Below are 23,916 nucleotides of genomic sequence, written 5' to 3' on the forward strand. Positions count from 1 at the left end.
TATATATATATATATATATATATATATATATATATATATATATATATATATATATATGTATATATATATATATATATATATATATATATATATATATATATATATATATAATGTATGATGCAGCATCCTTTGCTGGGGGTTGTAGTGGTTGTGCTGATGCAGTGTGCCCCCCCTCCCTGTAAGTGGAGGTTGGAGAAGAAATTTGAAATTTGTTTAGGGTGTTGGGGATAGCTCAACTCCTCTTCATGAAGATGGTGGCTATCTTTAGCTTCCACCAATTAATGTTGGCAGATGGGACACTTGGTTTAACATCTGTCTGAGGAATGGCTCACACATTGATGCTTCATCTTGCATGTGAAATACAAGGATGGCGGTTTATAGCTGGGTTGAAATTTGAACCTACGTCAGGCGTTTCAGAGGTGAGTGTGCGTACCTCTAGGACCTTGGCCAACCTGCCAGCAATATAGTTTTGGTATTTAGTCATTCTGGTTGAAAACCAATACTTTCACAACCTTAAAGTGGCTTCTTGGATTTTGAACATCTGTATTGTTTGAGAATTCTTTGAAGTAGCAGTTGAACCACTAAATTTATTCTTGACATGGCATACTTGGGTCACATGGCACCTGCGCTACTTTAAAATTTTTAATAGTTCTTGCCTCAGCTCCTGGAAGTACATTTCACTCCTATTGTGTTGTACATGGCATTGGTGGTGAAGGTGCAGCAATATAGATAGGTAAACGTGGGATTGGGAGACAGTTTTTGTGGGTGATGAGGCAATTAAATATTGTTGCGGTTCCCAGAACCGCATGCATCCAACATGTAGTGGTCCCAAGACCGTTATTCCATTAATATACATTTAGATAGTCCCTTCCCTTTTGTCTTGCGGGACAACGGGATGTGCATTGCAAGGATCTCATAGCTAGGTTTTCTTTCATCATTTCTTCTTCATTTCATTTCTCACTTCATTCCGACTCTTCTGATTATTGCTGAGGTAAATCTGAGCCACGTGCGTCCTTCGCTGTGAGATGGGTCCTCAGCAAAGGCCAAGTCAGCATTACGCTGCACACCCCTCCGTTGAAAACACAGCCTGCCAAACACACGCGCAGCGGTAATTTCCACCCAAGAGACAGGAAACGCGCCCACTCTGCATGGAACGCATATCAAGGCCGATAATAGAAAGGCAACCCCACGCCACGTTGGGCGGGATGTGAGTGTGCAAGGTGCAAGCGGCGCTTTCCTTTCGACACATCTGGGTTTCATATGTTCTGGAGTCGGAGTGAGACGATTCACAGCGTGGAGACGTCTTGCCGGAAATGGAATGTTGCGGTTTCCGGCCATCGAGGCCAGGCTGCACATGGGGTTGGGGCCAATCGGAACGCCCGATTCGGGTGACGACACTGCTTCGGGGTGGCTCCCCGCCCCGCGTAGCGGGGCCTATAAAGGTCAGAGCGGAGCTTTCGATCTCTCTCTGCCCTGCCTCGCCTCCCGCTGGTCTTCGATTCCGCATTCTGTCATCATCGCCCGGACTCCACCTCCTCTTCTCCATTCTTCTCCATTCTTCTCCACCTAAGCCCCTCCTTCACGCCGACGGTCGCGTCACATTCTCTGGCCGATGCTTTGCACGAGTTGCCACAAAGCAAGAGACGACGCGCCAGCTGTCAGGGTGGCGCCAGCTCCACACCACGGAGTGTGCCCCCCAAACGTATTGGTGGTGTGTTCGGGGCATGCCTGCAAAGGTACCGAGAGACCGTAGCCTCAACTCCTCTCCTGTCTTGCTGCAACACCTCCTCTTCATCAGGTATTCTGTGTCTGTGTGCTTGCATGTGTGTGTGTGTGTGTGTGTGTGTGTGTGTGTGTGTGTGTGTGTGTGTGTGTGTGTGTGTGTGTGTGTGTGTGTGTGTCCTGGCGCTTGTCCGCATAAGTTCGACTGCAGAAGATTATTATTATTATTATTGTTATTATTTTGCGTTAAGTCTACTGTGTCCCCTTTTGCAAGTTGCTTGTTTATTGCCGCACCTCTCACATTTCTTTCTTTCCCTGCAAAACACAGCCCAATAAATCTATTGATCGTACCACATAACCTTTCTCACCTGCTTGTTAAATCATTATGAGAAATGTTCCCAGCTCGTTTTTGTCTTGTCCTTCATTGATCCAGCATCGTCTGAATCCTAGCTTAAGCCGGGACTTTATTCCCAACAATCCGTTCCTTTTAGCCGGAACGTCCTTGGCAGTGTCGCTCAGCTGCATCGGATCCGGTTCGGACAAGACATACCGAGGGCGTGTTCTCCGGTAATTAAATCACGTGATTAATTAGGTAACCCGGTTAACCCATAGACTGGATGACCCGAGGTCACGCGGTTGAGTTATTGGCGTCCACGGTCGGTTAGCGAGCCGCCGCCTCACGGAATTATCCATGTGGGACGGCCTACAATTCCGGGGATTCTGGTGGGGAGCCGAAATAGCTTTCCCCCCTGGTTCTCTTGTCACCCGACCCCCGGACCACAACAATATGTCGATTATTCATTCTGTAGGAAGGATTGTAGACAAATAATTCTGTGCAGTTTTGAAGGAGCAGGAGTTCAGGACATTGAAGGAAAGGTAAACGATATTGTATCGGGTCGTGGTAGGAAAAAGTTGGTTGTGTTACACCTCGGAGCGAATGATTTGTGGAAAGTTTACGCAAAGGTTTTGAAAAAATAGACACAGGATATTGGGTAAAAGGCTGAAGGCAAAGTGTTGTGAGGTCATGTTTTCTGGGATTCTCGCAAGATTAGGAAATGAGATAGAAATTTTGAGCAGAACAATAGATGTCAACCAATGGCTGGAAGAATGGTGTCGGGAGGAAGGTTTTACATTTAAGAAGCAGTGGGAATCATTCAGGGGACAAAGGGAGTGTTTCTGGAATGATGGCCGTGTATTAAATAGAAATGGCGCGGCAAAGTTTGCAATGGGAATTGAGGAAGGAATTCAGGCTTTTTTAGGTCAGTGGAGGGTGGGGAAACTATCAAGGAAGGAACTGATGATGTAATTGTGATGAGTAAGGGAAGGCAAGAAAATAGAATTCTATACCAATGCGAGGAGTTTAAATAATAAGATGGAAGAGCTTGAAGCCAAAGTGGATAGTGAGGAGTATGATATAGTTGCAGTAAGTGAAACATGGTTTAAGGAGGAGAGTAACTGGAGGACAGGATTGTCAGGCTACTACGTGTATCGGTGTGCTAGGAAGGAGAGAACAGGAGTGCATGAGGAATTCAAAAGGGCATGTGGTCAGGGAAGAGTAATGATTATTTGGGGATTTTAACTTGCCAGGGATAGATTGGGTCCAGGAACAGGAACAGGGAAAGGGCAGAGCAGGTAAAGATTTCCTGAATTTAGTTCAGGATTGCTTTTTAACCCAGTTTGTAGATAAGCCCAGGAGCGGGAGTGCAGTGTTGTACCTCCTTTTAAGTAACGATCCCAATATGGTGGAGGAGGTGGAGGTAGTTGAACATTTAGAAGCAAGTGACCATAACATGTGTGCAAAGACTATTAAGGGTTAAAGTTCAGGATAGTAGAGTAAGGCTATTCAATTTCAGGAAGGCAAACCTTGTGGGTATAAGGAGAGAGTTGGGAGAAGCTAACAATGAGAGGATCAATCGGCATCATAGAAATGGGAAATCGGCATTAGAGTACAGAGTAAGTACATTCCAATGAAGTGTAAAACTAGAAGCAGAAAGAGGCCAGGGTAGTTGAGTCATGACATAAGGAATACTATCAAGGAGAAGCACAAGGCATTCATCAATACTAACTTGAAGGGCACTTGGTAGAGAGCATACCTCCACCACGTAATGCCTGATCCACGAGGACATATCAGGCCCTTTACATTTTTGAAATATGCTATGTATCATTTTTTGTCCCTCACGACGGTGAAGAATTACTTTAAAAATAAAATAATTCTCATATCCAGATCCGGATTCGGATCTTCACCAAAATCAAATCAGTCGTGGTTACACACCTAACCTGTCCACCAAATTTCATCTGGATCCATCCCCAACTTTTTTAGATATCCTGCAGACAGACAGACAGACAGATGTATGTGTGTCCGTAACTCCAAAGCCGTGAAACCGAGCAGCCTGAAACTTTACATGCATACAAAGGGAACTCCAAGGTAGTGCAGGGGTGAAAATTGGGTGTTTGGGTTGATTAAAACACCCCATTTGAAGATAATTAATGGTCTTATTTAATTATACCCTTTATCAGGCGATCCTCTGTCACCCCCCTCTGGGGTCTTGAGGTGTATCCTGGGTTACCTTGCTGGGCCTGAAGCTGCCATGTTTTTTTTTTGGCCTGCTCTCAACAATACCATGACATGGAACAGGCCACGATTTCTTAACGATAAAGTTGTTTTCACTCTCCTCCCTCATATTATCAAATGCCTGTCCAATGTCCATCATAGCGAGGCGTCGCTGGGTACATTGCAATGCTTATTAACGCCCGGAGACACCAGTGTCCGTGGCTTTATTTCATTTCCACGCATGCGATAACATCAAATTTCTCAAACTAAGAAAAATTGTACAATTTAAGCTTCAGATTTGAACTTGGCAGCAGGTCCGACACTAGAAAAGTGTTCTTTGGTCCAATTCAGGCATTTCTTGGGTGTTTCCGGGTGCATAGTTTATCGACGGTAATTGGTAATCGCTTGCCAAGCCAGGTGTTCCGTTGGAGTGCTTGCTTGAGTGCTTAAGCCACTTACTGAGCTGTACAGTTCGTGTACTGATCGGGATGTACAGTCGACAGTAACTACAAGGTAGAGGTAAGTATACAGCACACACTGACATGGTACACATGGGTAGATTTGGATCTATACGGACTCTACGGATACGTGGACATGCCATGCCTCTTACGGATGCCGTGGTGGCAAAGTTTCATCCTCTCTCTTATGGAGGTTTTATCAGGTTTTCCTTTGTCCCCACAACTGTTTCTAAAGCACTTGGTTATTGGATTTACTTTACAAGGGTTATCTGTTTCTCTGAGTTTCAAAGCAAAATATTTGATACATCTGATTTCTGAGCCGTTTGCCATAATAACATGTTATCTGAATTACCGAGCCAAATTTTTTGTTTTTTTTTCCACCTGTCACACGCAGCTGTTTATAAAGATTAATGTTTGTGAACATCTCGTTGAAACGTCTTTGTAAATATAACATTGTTTTTCGGTGAAAGCTACTCAAGGTTTTTGGGTTGTGTACAGTACGTACTGAAGTTGATTATCGTGTGTGTGTTCATAAAGCATAACATATTCTATGTCTCTGTCTCTGTCTGTCTGTCTGTCTGTGTGTGTCTGTACGCCTTTGGATGGTGGTTATGGATTTCAAACATTATTTTGTTTCCATCTTCACTGTTGTTCTATGCAGAATTATTTTGCTGAGTTGTAATTAACGCTCCACCACACGTCTGCCTTCTCTTCCTCACGCCACTCCCATCCTTGCTCTCACAACTCTCCTTCCTCCCACCCTTTTCGCTCCTCTTTCTCCCTTCTGCCCATCTCCCCCCCCCCTTGGTTTTTTTAGTCAGCAAAGCGATGGGTGGTATTTGCAAGTTAGGTATAAAAATAACAGGACTGGAGCAAGATTTATATCAGTATTGGAGTAAATGGAGGCAAGTTGAGAAAATAACTCTGCAAGCCAAAAGAGAGAATGATAAGGACATGGCTAAGAATATGAAGCACGAGCAAATACAACCTGTCGCTTCGCTGGCAGGAATATTAATAGGGGAGGGATGAAGGATGGAGTAGAGAGGGGATAGTCAGAAGTGGAAGGATGGGGGGGGGTGTTCTGGACATGTGTTTGATAGGGGGATTTGAGGGAAAGCCAGGGGTTAAAAATAATCAAACAAACAAAAAAAAAACAGCTTTAATTTGTCGAATTTGCACATTCTTTGATGGAGGGAAAGGAAGGCAGCACAAGGGGAGTGGAAGGCAATGCGGGGGGAGGGGGAAGCGAGGAGAGGGGGAAACCTCTACCTTGTCGCAACTGCCGACTGCCCTTCCCGTTCAGGGCACGAACTGTACCGCTATTGACTAGGGTGTTTGGCAAGTGGCTTAGGCACTCCAATGAAATGTTTTTTTCTGTTGAATTGCTGACCAAGCTATGGATGCATATCATATAGGATCACTTTAACTTTTAAGCCGGTCTTCCTTTATCCACAAAACAGTTGCTGGTTAATGTAGAACAACCCAAGAGACATCACGAAGTTTAATCGCCTGTGAAATAAGCATTGCAGATAATCCGCAACATTGCCTGCTCGTCTGTGTACGCATTACGTGGCACATAGTTTCTGGGTCCACGCAAACATTCCAACAAACGTTTTTGAAATGTCTGTTTTTCACCAGATTTGCTTTGATTCCCTGTCGAGCACCTCACGGAACCTCCGGAAATATAGACACAGATCTGGCAGACGTTATGGATAAGCAGTCCCTCTGGGGGACAGCCTGAGGTCGAGCACTGAATGCATTAAATCTCATCGCTCAATGAAGCTGGTTAGTTTTTGCACATTCCGAAATCTTTTGTTCACTCTATAATTCTCCAAAGAGAAGTAAAAGTTTTAGTCCGGGCGATATCTGATCCTCAAATGCGAAGTAATATTTTGATATACTTTAGTCCGTGAGAGTAAATCATGTAAAATTGCATCATTTCATGCATGAAATTGCTCCAAGCTCCAAATTTGAAAACTATACCACTTACAAAAACAATGTATGCAGTGATTCCGATATGATTAACAGACATTTGATAATATGAGTGAGGAAAGTAGAAAAAAAAAGTTATTGTAAAGAAATTGTTGAGTTCTGTTCCAAGTCAAGGCATGGTTCAGCAGGCCAAAAGACATCGAGGGTCAGTGAGGTTACCCATGGGACACCAAAAAGAGTGAGGTGGCTGAGGATGCACCTGATAGAAGTATATAATTAAATATGGCCATTAACTCATGCACTTCCTTGGAGTTCCCTTTGTATGCCTGCAATGTTTCAGGCTGCTAGGTTTCATGGTTTTGGAGTTGTGGACACGCACACACACACACACACACACACGCACATACGCACACACCTACACACCTAATATGGATGAGGGAAAAACATTCTTTAAGTATATCAGGGGAAAAGGACCAATGTGGGCCCATTAAAGAATAGCACCGGGAGAGTGGTTGGTGAGGAAAGTGAGATGCAGGCTTATTAGGTCATCTCTACTGAGATGTCCTAATAAAGCCGGACCAAAAATGTCCGTACGTCCGTCCATCTGTCAATTTTTCTTTCCGATCTTGATGAAACTTAGTTTGTGGGTAGAGGTTGATGAGTGTTGCACAACGATATAACTTTTGTCGGTCAAGGTCACGAGGTCACGCAAGTTCTAAAAATCGCCATTTTCAAAACTTATCTCGTCTGCTGTTCTGCAAGATATTCGGCAACTGTTTATTGATTATGATAGTAAAAAATATTATCTTGTATCGAACCGGACAGATTTTTGAATTTCCGTCCCGTTTGGCCGCCACGTAACCTGGAAGATGGTCAAAAACACCTCCCGGTACAAAAAACTTTTTACTTCCGATCTTGATGAAATTTGGTATGTGAGTAGAGGTCGATGAGTGATACCCAACGACGTATTTTTTCCCAGATTCGAGGTCAGGGTCAAGGTCACGAAAGTTGTGAAAGTCGCCATTTTCAAAACCTATCTCGTCAGTCATTTTAGGAGATATCTGGCAACGGTTCATCGATTATGATAGTAAAAAACATTATAGGGATGACCATCACCCCCACACGGGGCTAATTTTTAAACATTTATTTTGCTTCAACTTTTACACAAGAACAATCAGGCGAATTGCCAATAGCTGAGAGTATCTGTTGAGGAGGTGAAGAAGGGCTTTTACAGAAGATCCAGGTTGGTTTGGTGGAAGTAAAGGAACAGCTTGGAAATATGAGTAGATAAGGCTCCGAGGCCAGATAATATGCACCTGAGAGTATTGATGGAGGTGGTTGAGAAGGAAAGCGAGATATTGACGGATATTTTCAATCGTTCACTGGAGTCAAGACAGGTACCGGAAGATTGGAGAGTAGAAAATGTAACATCATTATTGAAGAAAGGATCCAGAGAAGAATTGGGAAATGATAGACTTGTTAGTTTGACTTCAGTTGTGGGGAAGGTGTTGGAGATATTAATTAGGGACCGGATGAGGAATGATTAAAATAAATACAAACGAATTAAAGGTAGTCAACAGGGATTTACCAAAGGTAGTTCCTGTCTCACAAATCTTTTAGAGTTCAATGAAGCAGTGCCTGATTGGGTGGATGATGGAAAGGCAATGAACATCATATATCTGCACTTTACGAAGGCATTTGATAAGGTACCACATCGGAGGTTGTAAGCCAAAGTGAGGGCTTGTGGAGTGGCTAGTCAGGTAGCTAATTGGATTTCAAACTGGCTTAGTGGTAGGAAGCAAAGAATGGCTGTGAGCGGGAGGTTGTTTTGCTGGGAGGATGTAAGTGGTGGGGTACCTCAGAGATCAGTACTCTGACCCTTACTATTCATTATTTACATCAATTAGTTGGATAGTGGGGTGAAGAGGAGGCTTCCTTAATCTGCAGATGACACAAAGCTTGGAGGTAAGGTGGACAGCAGAGGGGATAGTGATCAGATTCAGCAAAGTATTGATACTTGCATTGATTGGGCAAAAGATTGGCAGATGGAATTTAACCTGAGCAAGTGTAAGGTGTTAGGGATGGGAAAGAACAATGAAAATAGAGATTTCAGGATGCAAGGGGTAATTTTGGAGCATGTCGCACAGGGGAAGGATCTCTGGGTTGTAATAAATATGGGAGGTAGGCAGGCAGCTATAGGTAAAGCCAATCGGGTTTTAGGTTTTATTCAGAGGGGGATCATTGATACATCAAGAGGTGGTGTTAACATTGTACAGGAATTTAATGAGGCCACATCTAGAATATTGTGTGCAGTTTTGGTCACCACAACTCAGGAAGGACATAGATGCCATGGAGAGGGCTTAGTGCAGAGCAACAAGATTGATTCTGGGCCGAGCTCGACTCGGCTATGAGGAGTGGCTGAAGGAGACAGGGCTTTATACACAAGAAAGGAGGTGGTTACGAGGAGATATGATGGAGATGTTTAAGATCATGAAAGGTATAGATACAATAAGTGCAGATGAATTATTCAACAGAGTAGACAGTGATAGAACCAGGGGCCGTAGCTTGAGAGTAAAGAAGAGGAGAGTTAAGGTGGTAGTAAGGCAGGGGTCTTTCACTCACTCAAAGAGTAATTGATACATGGAATGGTCTCCCTGGAAAGGTAGTGGCAGCAGAAACAGGAGATACGTTTAAAATGGAATTGGATAAGTACCTGGAAGTTATGGAGATATAGGGGTGTTGGTTGGACTTTTAGGTTGCTTGAGCATTGATGTGTGATTGTGTACATGTGTACAGAGTGCTGTTGGTGTGGGTCTCGTCAAGGGGTGTTGTGTGGTTGTGTTTTTGTTTGTTTGTTTGTTTTTGGCCATGCCCCTGTCCTGGGAAAAAAAAAATACAAAAATATTTTTCATTTTCTTATTTGATCTGGTGTTGATAAATTGGTGTAGTGTTGATGTGATGCAGGCATGATGGGCTGAATGGCCTCCACCTGTGTCTGATTTCCTTGTGTTGCATGATGTAGAGGACGGATTCCCTGGAGCCACTGAACAAAGACGAGTTGCAGGCCGTGCTCATGGCCGCCAACGGTGAAGCATGGCGGCATGAGTTGAGTGAGTCTCTCCTTTCCTGTGGCCATGTTGTGCGTCTTCCAGTGAAACCTTCAGGGCCTTGTTCAGCATGGCTCCTTTGGGATTGTGCTCAAGGCCTAAAGGCCAGGAGTTTAATCTGCATTGACGAGCATACCAGCCTGTGCCTCTTCCGATGTGCTAACCATCTGTTAAGTAAATTAACTTTTTGGACAGTGACATGGTACTGGTGGTTTGTTCTTTGAAGTAAAATAAGTAATTTCCTTGAACTTTTTTTCATTTTTATTTTTTTATACTTGCTTTTTTCATTATTTGGCGTTTGTTTGTTTAAATTTTAATTTCAAAGCTCATACTGCTTTAATAAAATTTTTTGTTAAAATAAATATAGTTGATCAATAATTTAATTGGGGTAAAGGTGATTGAAAAAATAAAAATAAAATTATTTATTTATTTATTTATTTTGCATCATGTGTTGGTTATATTTTGTCAAAAATGAGATCCTTGACTGATCATTCAAAGCTTTAGCAAACCAACTCTATATTGAAACAATATTTCTGTCCCCACCTCCCTCACTCCCATTTCAATGTGACAACCTATGGAGTACATGGCTTTTATTGTCTGGCCATTGTGTTTTATGCATTTGTTGCGGCTGCTTCTACTTTTTAACATACGGTAAATGTTCGTAAATCTGCACATATCAACACATTGGGAAAGTTGTGATTGAAACCACGACAAATTCATTGAAATCATTAATCTCTTATTCTCAGTGTAATAATAATTTCCCAATGGATAGTCTCTGCGATGTGGCTTGTGTTTGTTGGGTGGGAAAGTATAACGACCTTATTTGCATCAGGTATTTAAATGAAGGATGGTTGGACTATTGAAGACTCAACAGTCAAATTTCAACAGCTGAGAATTATGAGTAGATCTGCTATTTATCAAATTGTTCACCCGGAATTCTTGTGAAGATGAACAAAATTGTCATTAAGCACCATCTAGGCAATGTTTATGAAATTTCCCAGTAATTTTTGTGAAGGTTGCAATCATGATGTCCACATTTAGCGGCTCCAGGGAACCTGCCATACGTTTTGTAGCCAATTGTTGATTCAGTAAAAGCATGTGATGTCATTTGTTGTCCACCTAATTGACAAAAGCATGGCTGCCTCGACATAAATTACTGAGTTATTTGCTGCCTGGTCATTTATTTATTCGTGCAATGTTGGAAGGGATGAATTGGATTTGGATTTTCTTATTTTTCAGCTTGCTTTATTGAATGTTACTTATTCAATAAATTAAACTTTTTATCTCTGATATTGTTGGAGTGAGGAGAGGTATCTTGCATGGAAGAAAAGCTGCCACAAATTATATTAACACAGTAACAGAAGTTGTTAGTCACAAAGTGAAAACTTTATTTAACTTGTCAATTGTCATTGATGTGTTCTGAATTCAGAGAACAACATTATTGTTTGAATCTGGTGACGTACATCATTAATATGATGTGAAAATTCATTCCTCAGAGATGAAACTCTTAAGCTATATTAAAGATTGTTGCCGAACATAGCCGTGTGATGGAACGTAACCAGTGAGTTGTGCAAATATAAAAAGTTCAACCAAGATGGAAGAGGTAAGCCGCAATGGATTTCAATTGGCAGATAATGACCATAAAATCTGAAAAAAAACTAGCGCATACCTCTGCGGCACTCGGTAGAGCGCATACAACCATCAGGCTAAATGGTTTACATTTTGTATCCCACTGATGGGTCGGATGTGCATCTGGACTAAAATCTAATCTGCTTGTTCTCGTTACCTACCGAACTCATCCACCAAGTTTTGTCATCCGTCCACAACTTTTTGAGAAATCTTGCTTTATCTTGTTTTTTTTTCACCCTACTTCTCTCGTGAATAATCACCTACAAAAATTCTCGGATCCAGATATTCACTGAAATTGAATCGATTCATCCTTGTCACACAGCTAATCTGTCCACCAAGTTTTATCTGAATCTGTACCTAACTTTGAGATGCCCTGCTAACAGACAAGTATAGATACTTGTGAAATACAATTGAACAATAGTTGCCATGGAAACAGCAATTTGGTAATGTGTAAATTTTGACCTATCAAGCATTTCACATGATGAATGTTGTGCATCACAAATTTGGTTGATACATTTTCTAATTTCCACCTCATGGGTGTTTTACAAGTTTTGGATGCCATTGACTTTGACCGTTGACCAGATTGTATACACATATGAGACACACACGTACAAATAATCTTTGTAAGTTTCAATCTGATATGTTAAACTTCCTGAAGTTTGGCAATATAAAATCACAAAAATATCCCATTTCACTATAATGGGGGTGAAATTGTTGTCATGCGACTTGCCTCATGCCACTAACCAAGATGAGCAGAACCTGAAAAAAAGAGATCAATTAATTATATTTTATGCCTTCGAGGGGTGAAAACATAACCTCTGTCCACCTTCGTTTGCCGAGGTCAGCAGGGGACACATTTTGTATGAATTGCTCGAACGTGTCACTTCAGCCGATATTGAGAATTGATCTCGTATGTTCAGGTTGGGGGTCCATTTGCGTTCAATGCTTTCAAGATCGCTATAGTGTTGGCTTGCATATCAATGCTTCCCAAATGTTTGCGTGTGACCTTAACACTCCGTAGCTCGTTTAAACAATATTTAATAGGTTGGAACCGAGTTGAGCAGCATTATGCAAAAATCTATGCCAGACGATTGGAAGGAAAGGACAAACACGGACAGGTTGCAAATCGACAAATTTATTAAAATAAAATAACCTTATGTAGGTACGGTAGTTGTAGATTTTTTTTTTTTCCCCCGTGCAAGCAAAGTGAGAAGCGGGGTTAAGCTATTGGTTGAGTTTGGCTGTCTCTCCACAAATGTCATTTTATGATCGAAGAACAACTATATTTCAATTGAATGTGATATTTTGAACACGAATCGGAAAACTAACCTGCAGTTAAGCAGTACTTTGGCTGACTGACTGACTTTGTTCCAATCGCACATACACAGAGGAGTGAGATGTTCTTGCTCTGCCTGTCTGGCAATCAAAAAAAAAAATGAAAATCATTCCAACCAGGAAACTTAATGTTTTTAAGGATGTCATAAAGAACACAAATGGGCACGAAGAACGGTGGTGCAAGACACTGCATCAATAGTGGTAAATATCCTTTTTTTTTTTTTTTTTCTCCGACAATCTTTAAAATCTTTTTTTTCTTTTCTTTCAATTTAATTATATGATTGAACACAAGAACACAAATCCCCCTTTTGGCACTTTCAAAAGCCCACATTTAACTGTACTTAGACAAAATATTACAGCGTTTTACCTCGTCACGAGCAAATTTGCAGCTCAGACCCCCCGTCCATATCCTTTATTCTCAAGACTGTGGAGTAAGGTGTTCTCTGAACTCTCTTGTTTTTAATTGTTCTTATTTCTATTTTCCACCTTTTTGTGTATGTACAGCTAGTTTTAACATCACCGTTTCATAATACACCCTGAACCCCTTTGGAGATTTATTGCATCCATCAAATGTCTTTAATTGATAAATAAAATATAAATAATAAAAATCCCAGTTTGCTATGAGTGTTTGTTTTCCATCAACCATACTTTTTTTTTTCCAACTTCAGTGCCAACTCACCCCTCTCACCCCTCCCTCTCAAAGCAACCATCCCACTCTTCTCCCTCCAAGCCTCCCTCTCACCTTTCTCAAAAACTCCCCCTCACATTTCTCCCACAACTCTCCCCACTCACCCTTCTCCCACCATTCACCCTTCTCAAAGTTGCCTGCCCCTCATATCCACAAAGCTGCCTCCTTCCTGAAACCCTCATCTCAATCTCATCACTCCACCTCCTCAAATCCTCAACTGCCTTCTGCCCCCTCTCTTGCTCCTCCCTCTCTCCCAGCTCCACTGGGCCTTTTCTCCTCCTCATCCAGCCCCTCCCGAAACGATTCTGCAATCCCCCACACTCTTTCAACAACTCTTCTTACCCCCCCCTCCTCGTCCTCCCTTCTCCTACCCTCCCCCTGCCCCCCTCCCTCTTCATTAACAGTGTGGACCTCAAATATCCGGGGCCTTCTCTCAAACCTTACAGATCTTTCCATACAGGCTGCCACTGACAAACCAAACATAATCTGCCTAACATAAACTTTCTTCCCTCAAGACATGTGACTCCCAAGTATCTCTCCCTGGTTACTCCCTCCTCCGGTATGACAGACCTGAGCCTCGTTCTGGTGGAGGAGTTGCTCTCTTCATCAAAGACTCTATTCCTCACTCTCCATGCACTACCCTCACTCCCCCACACCCCCAGGAATACCTCTGGCTACGGATTCCCCTGCACTCCAACCTCATGTTTATATGTGTACTGTACCGTCCACCAAACAGTGATGACTCCATCTGCTCCTCACTATCCGAAAACATGGACCAACTTTTATCATCTTATACCAACTCTCTCTTCATCATATGTGGTGACTTCAATTGTCATCATGCCAGTTGGCGAGGTGTGGGAACCTCTCTCACCTGTCATGGAACCTCGGCAAAAACTTTCTGCGACTCATTGGGACTGACTCAATCGGTCAATTTCCTGACCTGGTTCTCAACCAATGGTACTCTATCATTTCTGGATATAATTTTGACAAATTTCCCTGACAATATTTGCCGCTCTTCCTCCGCTCCAATCGGTTCTTCTGACCACGTCCTTGTCAAAGTGGACATCTCTCTGGCTGTTATCAGAGAACCACCTCACCGCCGTCGAGTCTGACATTTCACTCAAGCCGACTGGCAGGGTCTCCGATCAGCCATCAAACTTCAAGCCTGGTCTCCTATCGCTACTTTCTCCAACATCAACTCATCCTGGGAATTCTTTCAAAGAAACTTGCTCTCCCTCATGCACAGATTTATCCCCTCTCTTGTTCAGTTGTCCTACCCTTCCTCCCACCCTTGGTTCACTGAAGCTTGTGGCGAGGAAGTTGTCCTGAAACAACTTGCCTTTGCCTCATGGAAAGCAAACCAAACTGAGGGTAATCTCAGTTCCTTCCATAAAGCTCGGAACAAGTGTGTATCAACCCTCAGGAGAGCCAGAAAACAACATCTTTCTAAGCTCAAGTATGAACTCTCAAACCTCTCTCCCTCCTCCAAATGCTGCTGGCATCTAATCAACTCTGTTTCTGGTGTATGTTACCCCTCCATCCCCTCCCTTACCTCAAATGGCCGCACTTTTGATACCACACGTAAAAAGTTTGAATGGCTAAACTCGGTGTTTGCATCAAAATGTTGTGTCCGAAACCCATCACTTTCTGTATCCACCTTACCCAGACGCACCCAACTGTCCCTGGACTCTGTGTCCTTTGCTTCTGACAAAGTGGAGAGCTTGCTGTCAAACCTCAACTCAGATTTTGCAACTGGTCCAGACAGCATCAGCCCATGTATCTAAAAAACCTGCTCCTCAGCTCTTCCTCACTCTCTCTGTTCTAGTCACCCTCTCATTTGCTCAAGGTTAGCTGCCATCTGCGTGGAAATCAGTAAACATCACTGCCCTGCATAAAAAGGTGCAAAAACAGATCCCTGCAACTCCAGGCCAATCAGCAACGTTATGGAATCCATCATCGTTTCAGACATTAAATCCTTCCTCTTCTCCAATGGCTTGATTTCCAATCATCAATTTGTTTTCAGACCAAGTCACTCTAACCTGGATACGCTGCTTCGACTCTCCCAACAATGGATGGAGGTCCTCAATGCCAGACATGAAATCAGAGCCATATCCCTGGACATATCGCATGCTTTTGACGCGGTCTGGCACCGTGCCATGCGCACCAAACTCTCTTCCGATGATATACAAAGCCATCTCCACTCATGGCTCGCAGACTTCCTCTCCTGTCGCAGTCAATGTGTGGCCCTAAATGGAGTTCTTTCATCCCCTCTTCCTGTCCAGGCTGGAGTTCCTCAAGGCAGCATTCTGGGTCCTGTTCTTTTTCTGGTTTTCATCAATGATCTCTTTATCTCTTTGCTGATGACTCCACCCTCTGCCGTACCATCTGTCATCCCTCAGACTGGCATGCAGCAGCTTCTTCGCTCACTGCAGATCTGGATAAAATCACAAACTGGTCCAACACGTGGAACATGTCTTTCAATCCAGAGAAATCTCACACTCACTTTGTCTCTGCGAAAGGACCGTTTGGGACCCCCTCCCAATCCTCCATCTACATTCTCAACAATCCTCTGGAAGAAGTCCTTTCTTTCAAGCTACTGGGTCTCACTATCTGCCATGATCTTTCCTGGGAAGCCATATTTCCAACCTGGCCTCCAAAGCCAGTCACCGACTGGGAATCCTCCATCGTGCAAAGTCCTTCCTCGGCCCACCTGATCTCCTGACCACATACAAAGCTTTCGTCCACAGCCTGATGGAGTACTGCTCTCCCCTCTGGGCTGGTGCTCCTGCCTTCCACCTTTCTCAGCTTCACGCTGTGGAAACCAAGGCATTTAGGATCATTGGCATCTCCCACGATGAGGCTGAGACTTTGGGCCTCTCACTCAATCACTGCAGGCAGGTCGGTGGTCTTTCTGTCTTGTACCATCTCCTCTCCGGTCTCATCCCCACTGCTCTCTCTGCGATTTATCCCCACCACATATCCGCAGGGTGCTTATGGTCCGCCAACAAGCCCCTTCTGGTAAAACTACCAAAATCACGAATCACTGCTCACCTTTACTCTTTCATTCCTCTTTTTCCCGCCTTTGGAATAAACTCCCTCACTCTGTTCAATCCCATTCTTCCAAACAGCTGTTCACCACCACTTCTTCTCGTCCCTCATCCAAATCCTTGATATTTTCTACCCCTAGTTAATCCACCCTAAACCCACCTCCTTCAAATTCCCTGCTTTCCTTCCTGAAAGTCCCTGTAATGTCCATCGTGTATTCCCCGTGTTCCCCGCCTCATTCCTCTCCCTTCCACAGATCTCCTAATGTCTCTGTTCCCCACTGTTTTGTCCTTCCCACTCCTGCCCCTCTTGTCTCATGCCCCCTCACTGTGCATTGTGTGTTCGCTCTTATCCAAGCCTCGACAAGGAGTACAAAAATAAAATAAAATTGCGATAATCTCCATGAATGGCATAATATATTTCAATGCTTATCGAGATCTTATGCTATTCCAATTGGTTATGGTTATCAGGAAGTTTCATATTAACGTGCCATTTGTTTCACAGAGCAAAGATCTTTGCATTTGATCAATCGGTGTATTCGACAAGGCAATGCTAAGGAGACTGTGCGAGGCCTAATGCAGGCTGAAGCAGATCTACCGACTGTGCACGAATTTGCAGCGGAACTGTACCAGCACGATTTGCGTAGTCTGCAGGCCCAATGTACCATGGTGAGTACTTGTGGGCCATGAACCCTCAACCATATGGTAAATAAGTACGTGGCCACATGGTAAATCGTTTTCCCTGCAGTGGTTTTTGGACATGTTTGACATTGCAAAGCAATGGAGTTATTGACCTCATGGTGGTTACATTTTGCCTGTGGCTGCTGGCAGCACTGCTTCACCCCCACATCCCAATATACACTTTATAGTGGCCTTTGGCCTCAAAACGAATGGCAAGGCCAACTTGTAGCTTCGAACCTTTCTCAGATTCTGAAGTACTGACACCTAAAATTTGTGGCCTCTCAGTGTCACGGTTCAGCCATGAAAGAATGGTGTGACAAATGTGCAAACACCTTGAAAATAATTTTCAAGATTTTTGCATCTGTTGGTAAAAGGAGGTGTATGTGCATGCGTGTTGTATCCACTGTCGCTGCTCACTTGTATGAACAGAAAATGAAAGAATTTGACACTTTTCATCCACGGATATTTCTCATATTCCAATATTTCCATGAGTGCGATTTGTATTCGGGAGCAGAACAATTTTGGTTAACAATTTTGAAATTGCCACTCTTTTGTCAAAATGCTGAAAGTTGTGTTTAAAAGACCGTTTGAGGGTACCTGGCGATTTGAACTGAGTCACTCAAAATGCACACAGCGCATGCCCAAAAGGCCACATTGGCATTCCTACTTTATTTTGAGTCCTGCGTTTGTGGATATATATATATATATATATATATATATATATATATATATATATATATATATATATATATATATATATATATATATATATATATATACACATTTTTTTGGTCTTCTCCAATGCCAAGTTTTCTACCCTTTGCATCCATTTATTTTGTCATTTTATTCGAAATAAAAGCAAGAACAGTAGGGTCCTGCATGTAACCATTCATATTAGTATCCTAATCTAACATAATATTCACGACTTGCATTATTTACCATTATTCTACAAGCAAAAATGTAACCAAAGTACGAGTGTACAACTTTTTGAGATGCTGTGGGATCTTTAATGTCCACGACCCAAATGCAGACAGTACTGCTTGCTTGCTTTGCATCGCTAGCCGAAAGACTGCATGCTCCAGGATGTAGCGGCATGGCTCGCAGTGAATCGAGACTGCAGTTCTTGATTAACTTTGATTCCACAGGGGAATAGCCCGTATGCGAGATGCTATCAACTGAGTGGTCCTGCTGTTCCTCTGCCTACCACATATACTGATGAGCCAAAACATGATGACCACCTGCCTAATATGCTGTTGGTCCTCCGTTTGCCGCCAAAACAGTGCCGACCCACCGAGGCATGGACTCTACAAGACCCCTGAAGGTGTCCTGTGGTAACTGGCACCAAAACATTTGCAGCAGATCCTTCAAGTCCTGTAAGTTGTGAGGTGGAACCGCCGTGGATCGGAGTTGTCAGTCGAGCACATCCCATAGATGCTCAATCGGATTGAGATCTGGAGAATTTGGAGGCCAGGGCAACACTGTTAACACTTCATGTTCTTCAAACTATTCCCGAACAATGTGTGCAGTGTGCCAGGGTGCATTATCCTGCTGAAAGATGCCACTGCCATCAGGGAATACCATTGCCATGAAGGGGTGTACCTGGTCTGCAACGATGTTTAGGTCGGTGACACGTGTCAAATTGACGTCCACATGAATGGCCAGACCCAGGTATCCCAGCAGATCATTACCCAGAGCATCACACTCCCTCCACCGGCTTGTCTTCCCACAGTGCATCCTGGTGCCATCACTTCCCCAGGTAAACGGTGCACAGCCATCCATGTGATCTAAAAGAAAACTGGACTCATCGGACCAGGCGACCTCCTTCCACTGCTCCAAGGTCCAGTTCCGATGCTCTCATGCCCATTGTAGGCGCTTTTGATGGTGGACAGGGGTCATCATGGGTACTCTGACCGGTCTGCGGCTACGCAACCCCATACACAGCAGGGTGCGATGCACTGTGGATTGTGACACATTCCTCCTGTGACGTGCCACAGTAGACCTTCTGTCGGTTCGGACAAGACGGGATAGCCTTCGTTTTCCTCATGCATCGAAGAACCTTGGGTGCCCAACACCCTGTTGCCGGTTTGCGGTTTGTCCCTCCTCAGACCACTGTCGGTAGGTACTCACCACTGCTGACCATGAGCACCCCACAAGCCTTGCCGTTTCAGAGATGCTCGGACCTAGTCTTGTGGCCAGAACAATTTGGCCCTTGTCAAAGTCGCTCAGGTCTTTACTCCTGCCCATTTCTCCTGCATCCAACACATCAACTTCAAGAACTGACTTCACTTGCTGCCTCATATATCGCAACCCTTGACAGGTGCCATTGTAACAAGATAATCAGTTATTCAGTTCACCTGTCGGTGGTCATAATGGTTTGGCTCATCGGTGTATACCCCAAACATAAGTCTTACATCAAGGTGCTAACTGTGCTCGATCCTGCTTGACATCCTAATTATCGGATGAGGCACATTTGAGCCAAAAAGTAGTCCGGCATCATTTGATCACGCTTAAGTCCTTTAAAATTGATGATTAACTTGAGCTAACCACCAGAGAACATTTTGATGACAAAGCAAATTGTCTGTCCATGTGGTCAGCCATGGTGTCACAATAGATGTAATCATCTTCAGAATGGGAATCTTATCTGGGGCCCTCAGGTTCTAAAGAAATTTTTACCTCGTTTGCATGTTTCCATGCTTCATTCATTAAAATTGCCTTTGCTTTTGTACATTTTCTTGCTGGTTAGCTGTTGAAGTGAATATGATTCCCCCCCCCCCCACGCCCGTTTGTTTAACAGGGGGAGCTATCTCACGAGGAGCTGCACGTAGCTGTGGAAATGTTGTCTGCAGTGGCTGTCATCAATCAGGCACTCGAGCGTGGGCTATGTCCTGATGCTTGGGCTTTCCTCACGCGTCCTGAGGTGGGCATTGTACACCTGGAGAGCGACAATCAACAAAGGTACGCCATGTTGTCCTGTGCTTTCCTCCTCGTGGCACAACCATTTAATACAACAACCTTTGAATATTCTCAAAAATAGTTGAAGAGTTGGTTTAATTTCACCTTCTAGCATCGTGGTGAAATTGACAGGGATCGTAAGAACTGCTCTATCTAAAACGGATTCCTTGCTTATTGTTTCTCTGATCTTGATTTATTGCCCGTTAATGTAGTGTTTGTTTACGTTTTGGAAAGGTCAGCCTTTTGTGATCTGGTCCAGGTTTTGATGGGTTTTTATTCATGAAAAATTGCGAACATCCGGTTGTACAGTTAACCTCATGTATCTTGGTTCTTTTATCCTCAAGATACATGAACGCGCTTGTTGAGCTGAAAGAGGAGCATGCTGCCCAAGGTGTAAAGTTCCTCACCTGGAATGACATTCAACATTGTGTCGAGTCTGTAAATGCTGCAGTTGAGGATGACCATGACAGTAAGTGGTTTAAAGAAAAAAAAAAAAACACAAAAACCTGTGTTCTGAACTCCCTGGAGGAGTTTGTCAATATTGCATGCAGGGAAAATACAGGAGACCTCGATATACTCAGCATGAATATAAATGGAAATAGATGGTTAAATCGCAACATAAGAGGATTTTAATTGCTCAGATGGGGATGCCAAATAACCCAGGCTTAAGCTCATAACTAAAAGGTCTGTGTAGGTTCAGAATACAGGGCTGTCCTGGATTAATATTTTGTTAACCTGGTTATTCGGGTACCCACTCAGGACTGGGTAACATTGTTTTTCTTCTGTTTATTTCTTATTTTTCTTCCGCCGGCAATTTGCGGGCTGTTTCGCTTTAAAAATCATTTTCTCAGGAACGGTAAGTCCGATCTACACGAAATTTTCACCATAGTATGTATCTTTTTTGATAGCATACTCGATTGATAATTGTGACGTCATAGGTCATGTGGTACGGGCGCTATCTTGAAAAAAATGAGAAACTTTGGACCTCTGTTTCTCTGAAACCGTGCTATGGAAATTTTTTCGCTTCATACATTTTAATGAGCTCCCCATCGGGAACACGGGTGATTTTTCATGATGTCATCAGTGAAGCGGTATCCCGGTGAAAATTAGTCAAATAGAACGCTGCATAGGAAAAATCTGAAATTTCTTGAGCCTCAACACAACAATTCACTGTAGAAAACATATTATGACGTCATCGGTTACTTGGTTCGGCAGCAATCTTGTTTTGAATATATATACATTTTTAAATCTTCTTCTCCAGAACGGCTGGACAGGTTGAGGCGAAACTTTACACACACATTCCCCATGACGTCCTTTTTCTAGTTTGTTAATTTCTTATTGATAGTTCACATGGTTTGGCGGCCATAATGAATGTACCCTAAAACCTTCAAACATCATCTTCTCCAAAACGACTGGACAGATCAAGGGGAAACTTCACATACTTATTGCTCACGGGTAGTGAAGACAAGTTTGTTAATTTGTAATTGAAAGGTCACATGGTTTGGCAGCCATGTTGGATGCAAGAAAAATATTGAATTTTTTTCTGGAATCACATAACCGATCGAAGCAAAAATTTGCAACCATCATCTTCCATCATGTCTGCATACAGAGTAAAAATTGGCATCACAAGTCACATGGTTTGGTGGCCATCTTGGATAGAAAAACGCACCTTATCCGATTAACACAAAACTTCAAACGCGTGTTCCACTACAGGATTGGAGGCAGAATATAAATTTATGATGTAATCGGTCACATGGTTCGTCAGCAATCTTGTTTTGAATATATTGTTTTTAAATCTTCTCCAGAACGGCTGGACAGATTGAGGCGAAACTTTACAAACACATTCCCCATGATGTCCTTTTTCAAGTTTGTTAATTTCTTATTGATAGGTCACATGGTTTGGCGGCCATATTGAATTTACCCTAAAACCTTCAAACATCATCTCCAGAACGGCTGGACAGATCAAGGGGAAACTTCACATACTTATTGCTCACGGGTGGTGAATACAAGTTTGTTAATTTGTAATTGATAGGTCACAAGGTTTGGCAGTCATGTTGGATGCAAGAAAAATATTGAATGTTTTTTTTCTGGAATCGCATAACCGATCGAAGCAAAAATTTGCAACTATCATTTTCCATCATGTCTGCATACATGGCAAAAATATTTTACCTCAGAAGTCACATGGTTTGGTGGCCATCTTGGATAGAAAAATACACCTTATCCGATTAACACGAAACTTCACACACTTGTTATGGTCGATGACGTAAAGCAGAATTTAAATTTATATCATAGTTCACATGGTTCGGCAGCTATCTTGGATTGAAAATGAATAAATTTAAAAAATCTTCTCCAGAAGGGCAAGACAGATTAAGACGAAACTTCACAAATATATTCCCCATGAGGTCCTTTCTCAAGTTTGTTAATTTCTTCTTCATCGGTCACATGGTTTGGCGGCCACCTTGAATTTACCCTAAAACCTTCAAACATCTTCTCCAGAACGGCTGAACTGATCAAGGGCAAACTTCACACACCTATTGTACATGAGTAGGGAATATAAGTTTGTTAATTTCGAATTGATAGATCACATGGTTTGGCAGCCATGTTGGATTTAAGAAAAATATTAAATAATGTTTTCTCTGGAACTGCTTAACCTATCGAAGCGAAAATTTGCAGTTATCATCTACCATCATGTATGCATACGTGGTAAAAATTATGACATCACAAGTCGCATTATTTGGCCGCCATCTTGGATTGAAAATGAATAAATTTTAAAAATCTTCTCCAGAAGAGCTAGACAGATTGAGACGAAACTTTACACATACATTCCGCATGAGGTCCTTTCTCAAGTTTGTTAATTTCTTCTTGATCGGTCACATGGTTTGGCGGCCATCTTGAATTTACCCGAAAACCTTCAAACATCTTCTCCAGAACTGCTGATCTGATCAAGGGGAACTTCACACACCTATTGCACATGAGCACGGAATACAAGTTTGTTAATTTCTAATTGATAGGTCACATGGTTTGGCAGCCATGTTGGATTTAAGAAAATATTAAATAATGTTTTCTCTGGAACTGCTTAACCTATCGAAGCGAAAATTTGCAGTTATCTACCATTGTGTATGCACACATGGTAAAAATTATGACGTCACAAGTCGCATGGTTTGGCCGCCATCTTGGATTGAAGGATAAATATTTATTAATGTTTACTCTGGAACAGCTGAATCTATATATGCGAAACTTCACATTTATAATTTCGCTGACATGTGAAACAAAAGTTTAAAATTTCAACCTGATCGGTCACACGGTTTGGCAGCCAGAATTATTTAATTATTTGAATCTGAGAGCTTTTAGATTATTATTTTTTTAGATAAAATTTAGATTTATTTAGATAAAAGGGCAAACTGCATACACAATAAATAGATTGATCGCTTTGTGCTACCCGGTTCGTAACTCGTCAGTCCCGCGCCGTATCGAAGCAGGGATGTATTTGTGTCACTCTTAAATAATGTTTTCTCTGGAACCACTTACCTGATCAAAGCGAAACTTTGCGACTGTCATCTGCAGAAAGTCCCATGTTGTATCAAAGGCGGACGGACTGGGTACCCGGTCATCACTGCCAGCAGTTATAAAGTGGCAGTTGTAGTTATTATTATTTTTTATTTTTTTCTCAGTCAGTCCTTTGGAATCGTATGAATCGTGAAAATTAAAGGTTGAAAATCGAAATGCTTTTCACCATCTTGTTGGTCCCAGCACAACTATAAATTGTCCTTGGTGTTTCACAGGTGTTGGCACATCAATCAATATGCCATAATCTTGT

At 42.6% G+C, this 23,916-nt stretch overlaps 1 protein-coding gene across 2 annotated transcripts in view; it reads left to right on the forward strand.

The window, feature by feature from the left end:
• Positions 1-23,916, forward strand: part of IQGAP2 (IQ motif containing GTPase activating protein 2) — a 101,181-nt gene that overhangs the window by 16,053 nt on the left and 61,212 nt on the right. For both annotated transcript variants that reach the window (XM_085874551.1, XM_085874552.1), the window contains 4 exons: positions 9,686-9,773; positions 16,972-17,135; positions 19,942-20,102; positions 20,444-20,568. In XM_085874551.1, the coding sequence (XP_085730677.1) occupies positions 9,686-9,773; positions 16,972-17,135; positions 19,942-20,102; positions 20,444-20,568 (538 nt within the window). The remainder of the gene's footprint in view (positions 1-9,685; positions 9,774-16,971; positions 17,136-19,941; positions 20,103-20,443; positions 20,569-23,916) is intronic.

Source organism: Eptatretus burgeri, chromosome 3 (genome assembly GCF_056783735.1).
Source record: "Eptatretus burgeri isolate ZD-2024b chromosome 3, Ebu_testis_v1, whole genome shotgun sequence".
Taxonomy (NCBI): Eukaryota; Metazoa; Chordata; class Myxini; order Myxiniformes; family Myxinidae; genus Eptatretus; species Eptatretus burgeri.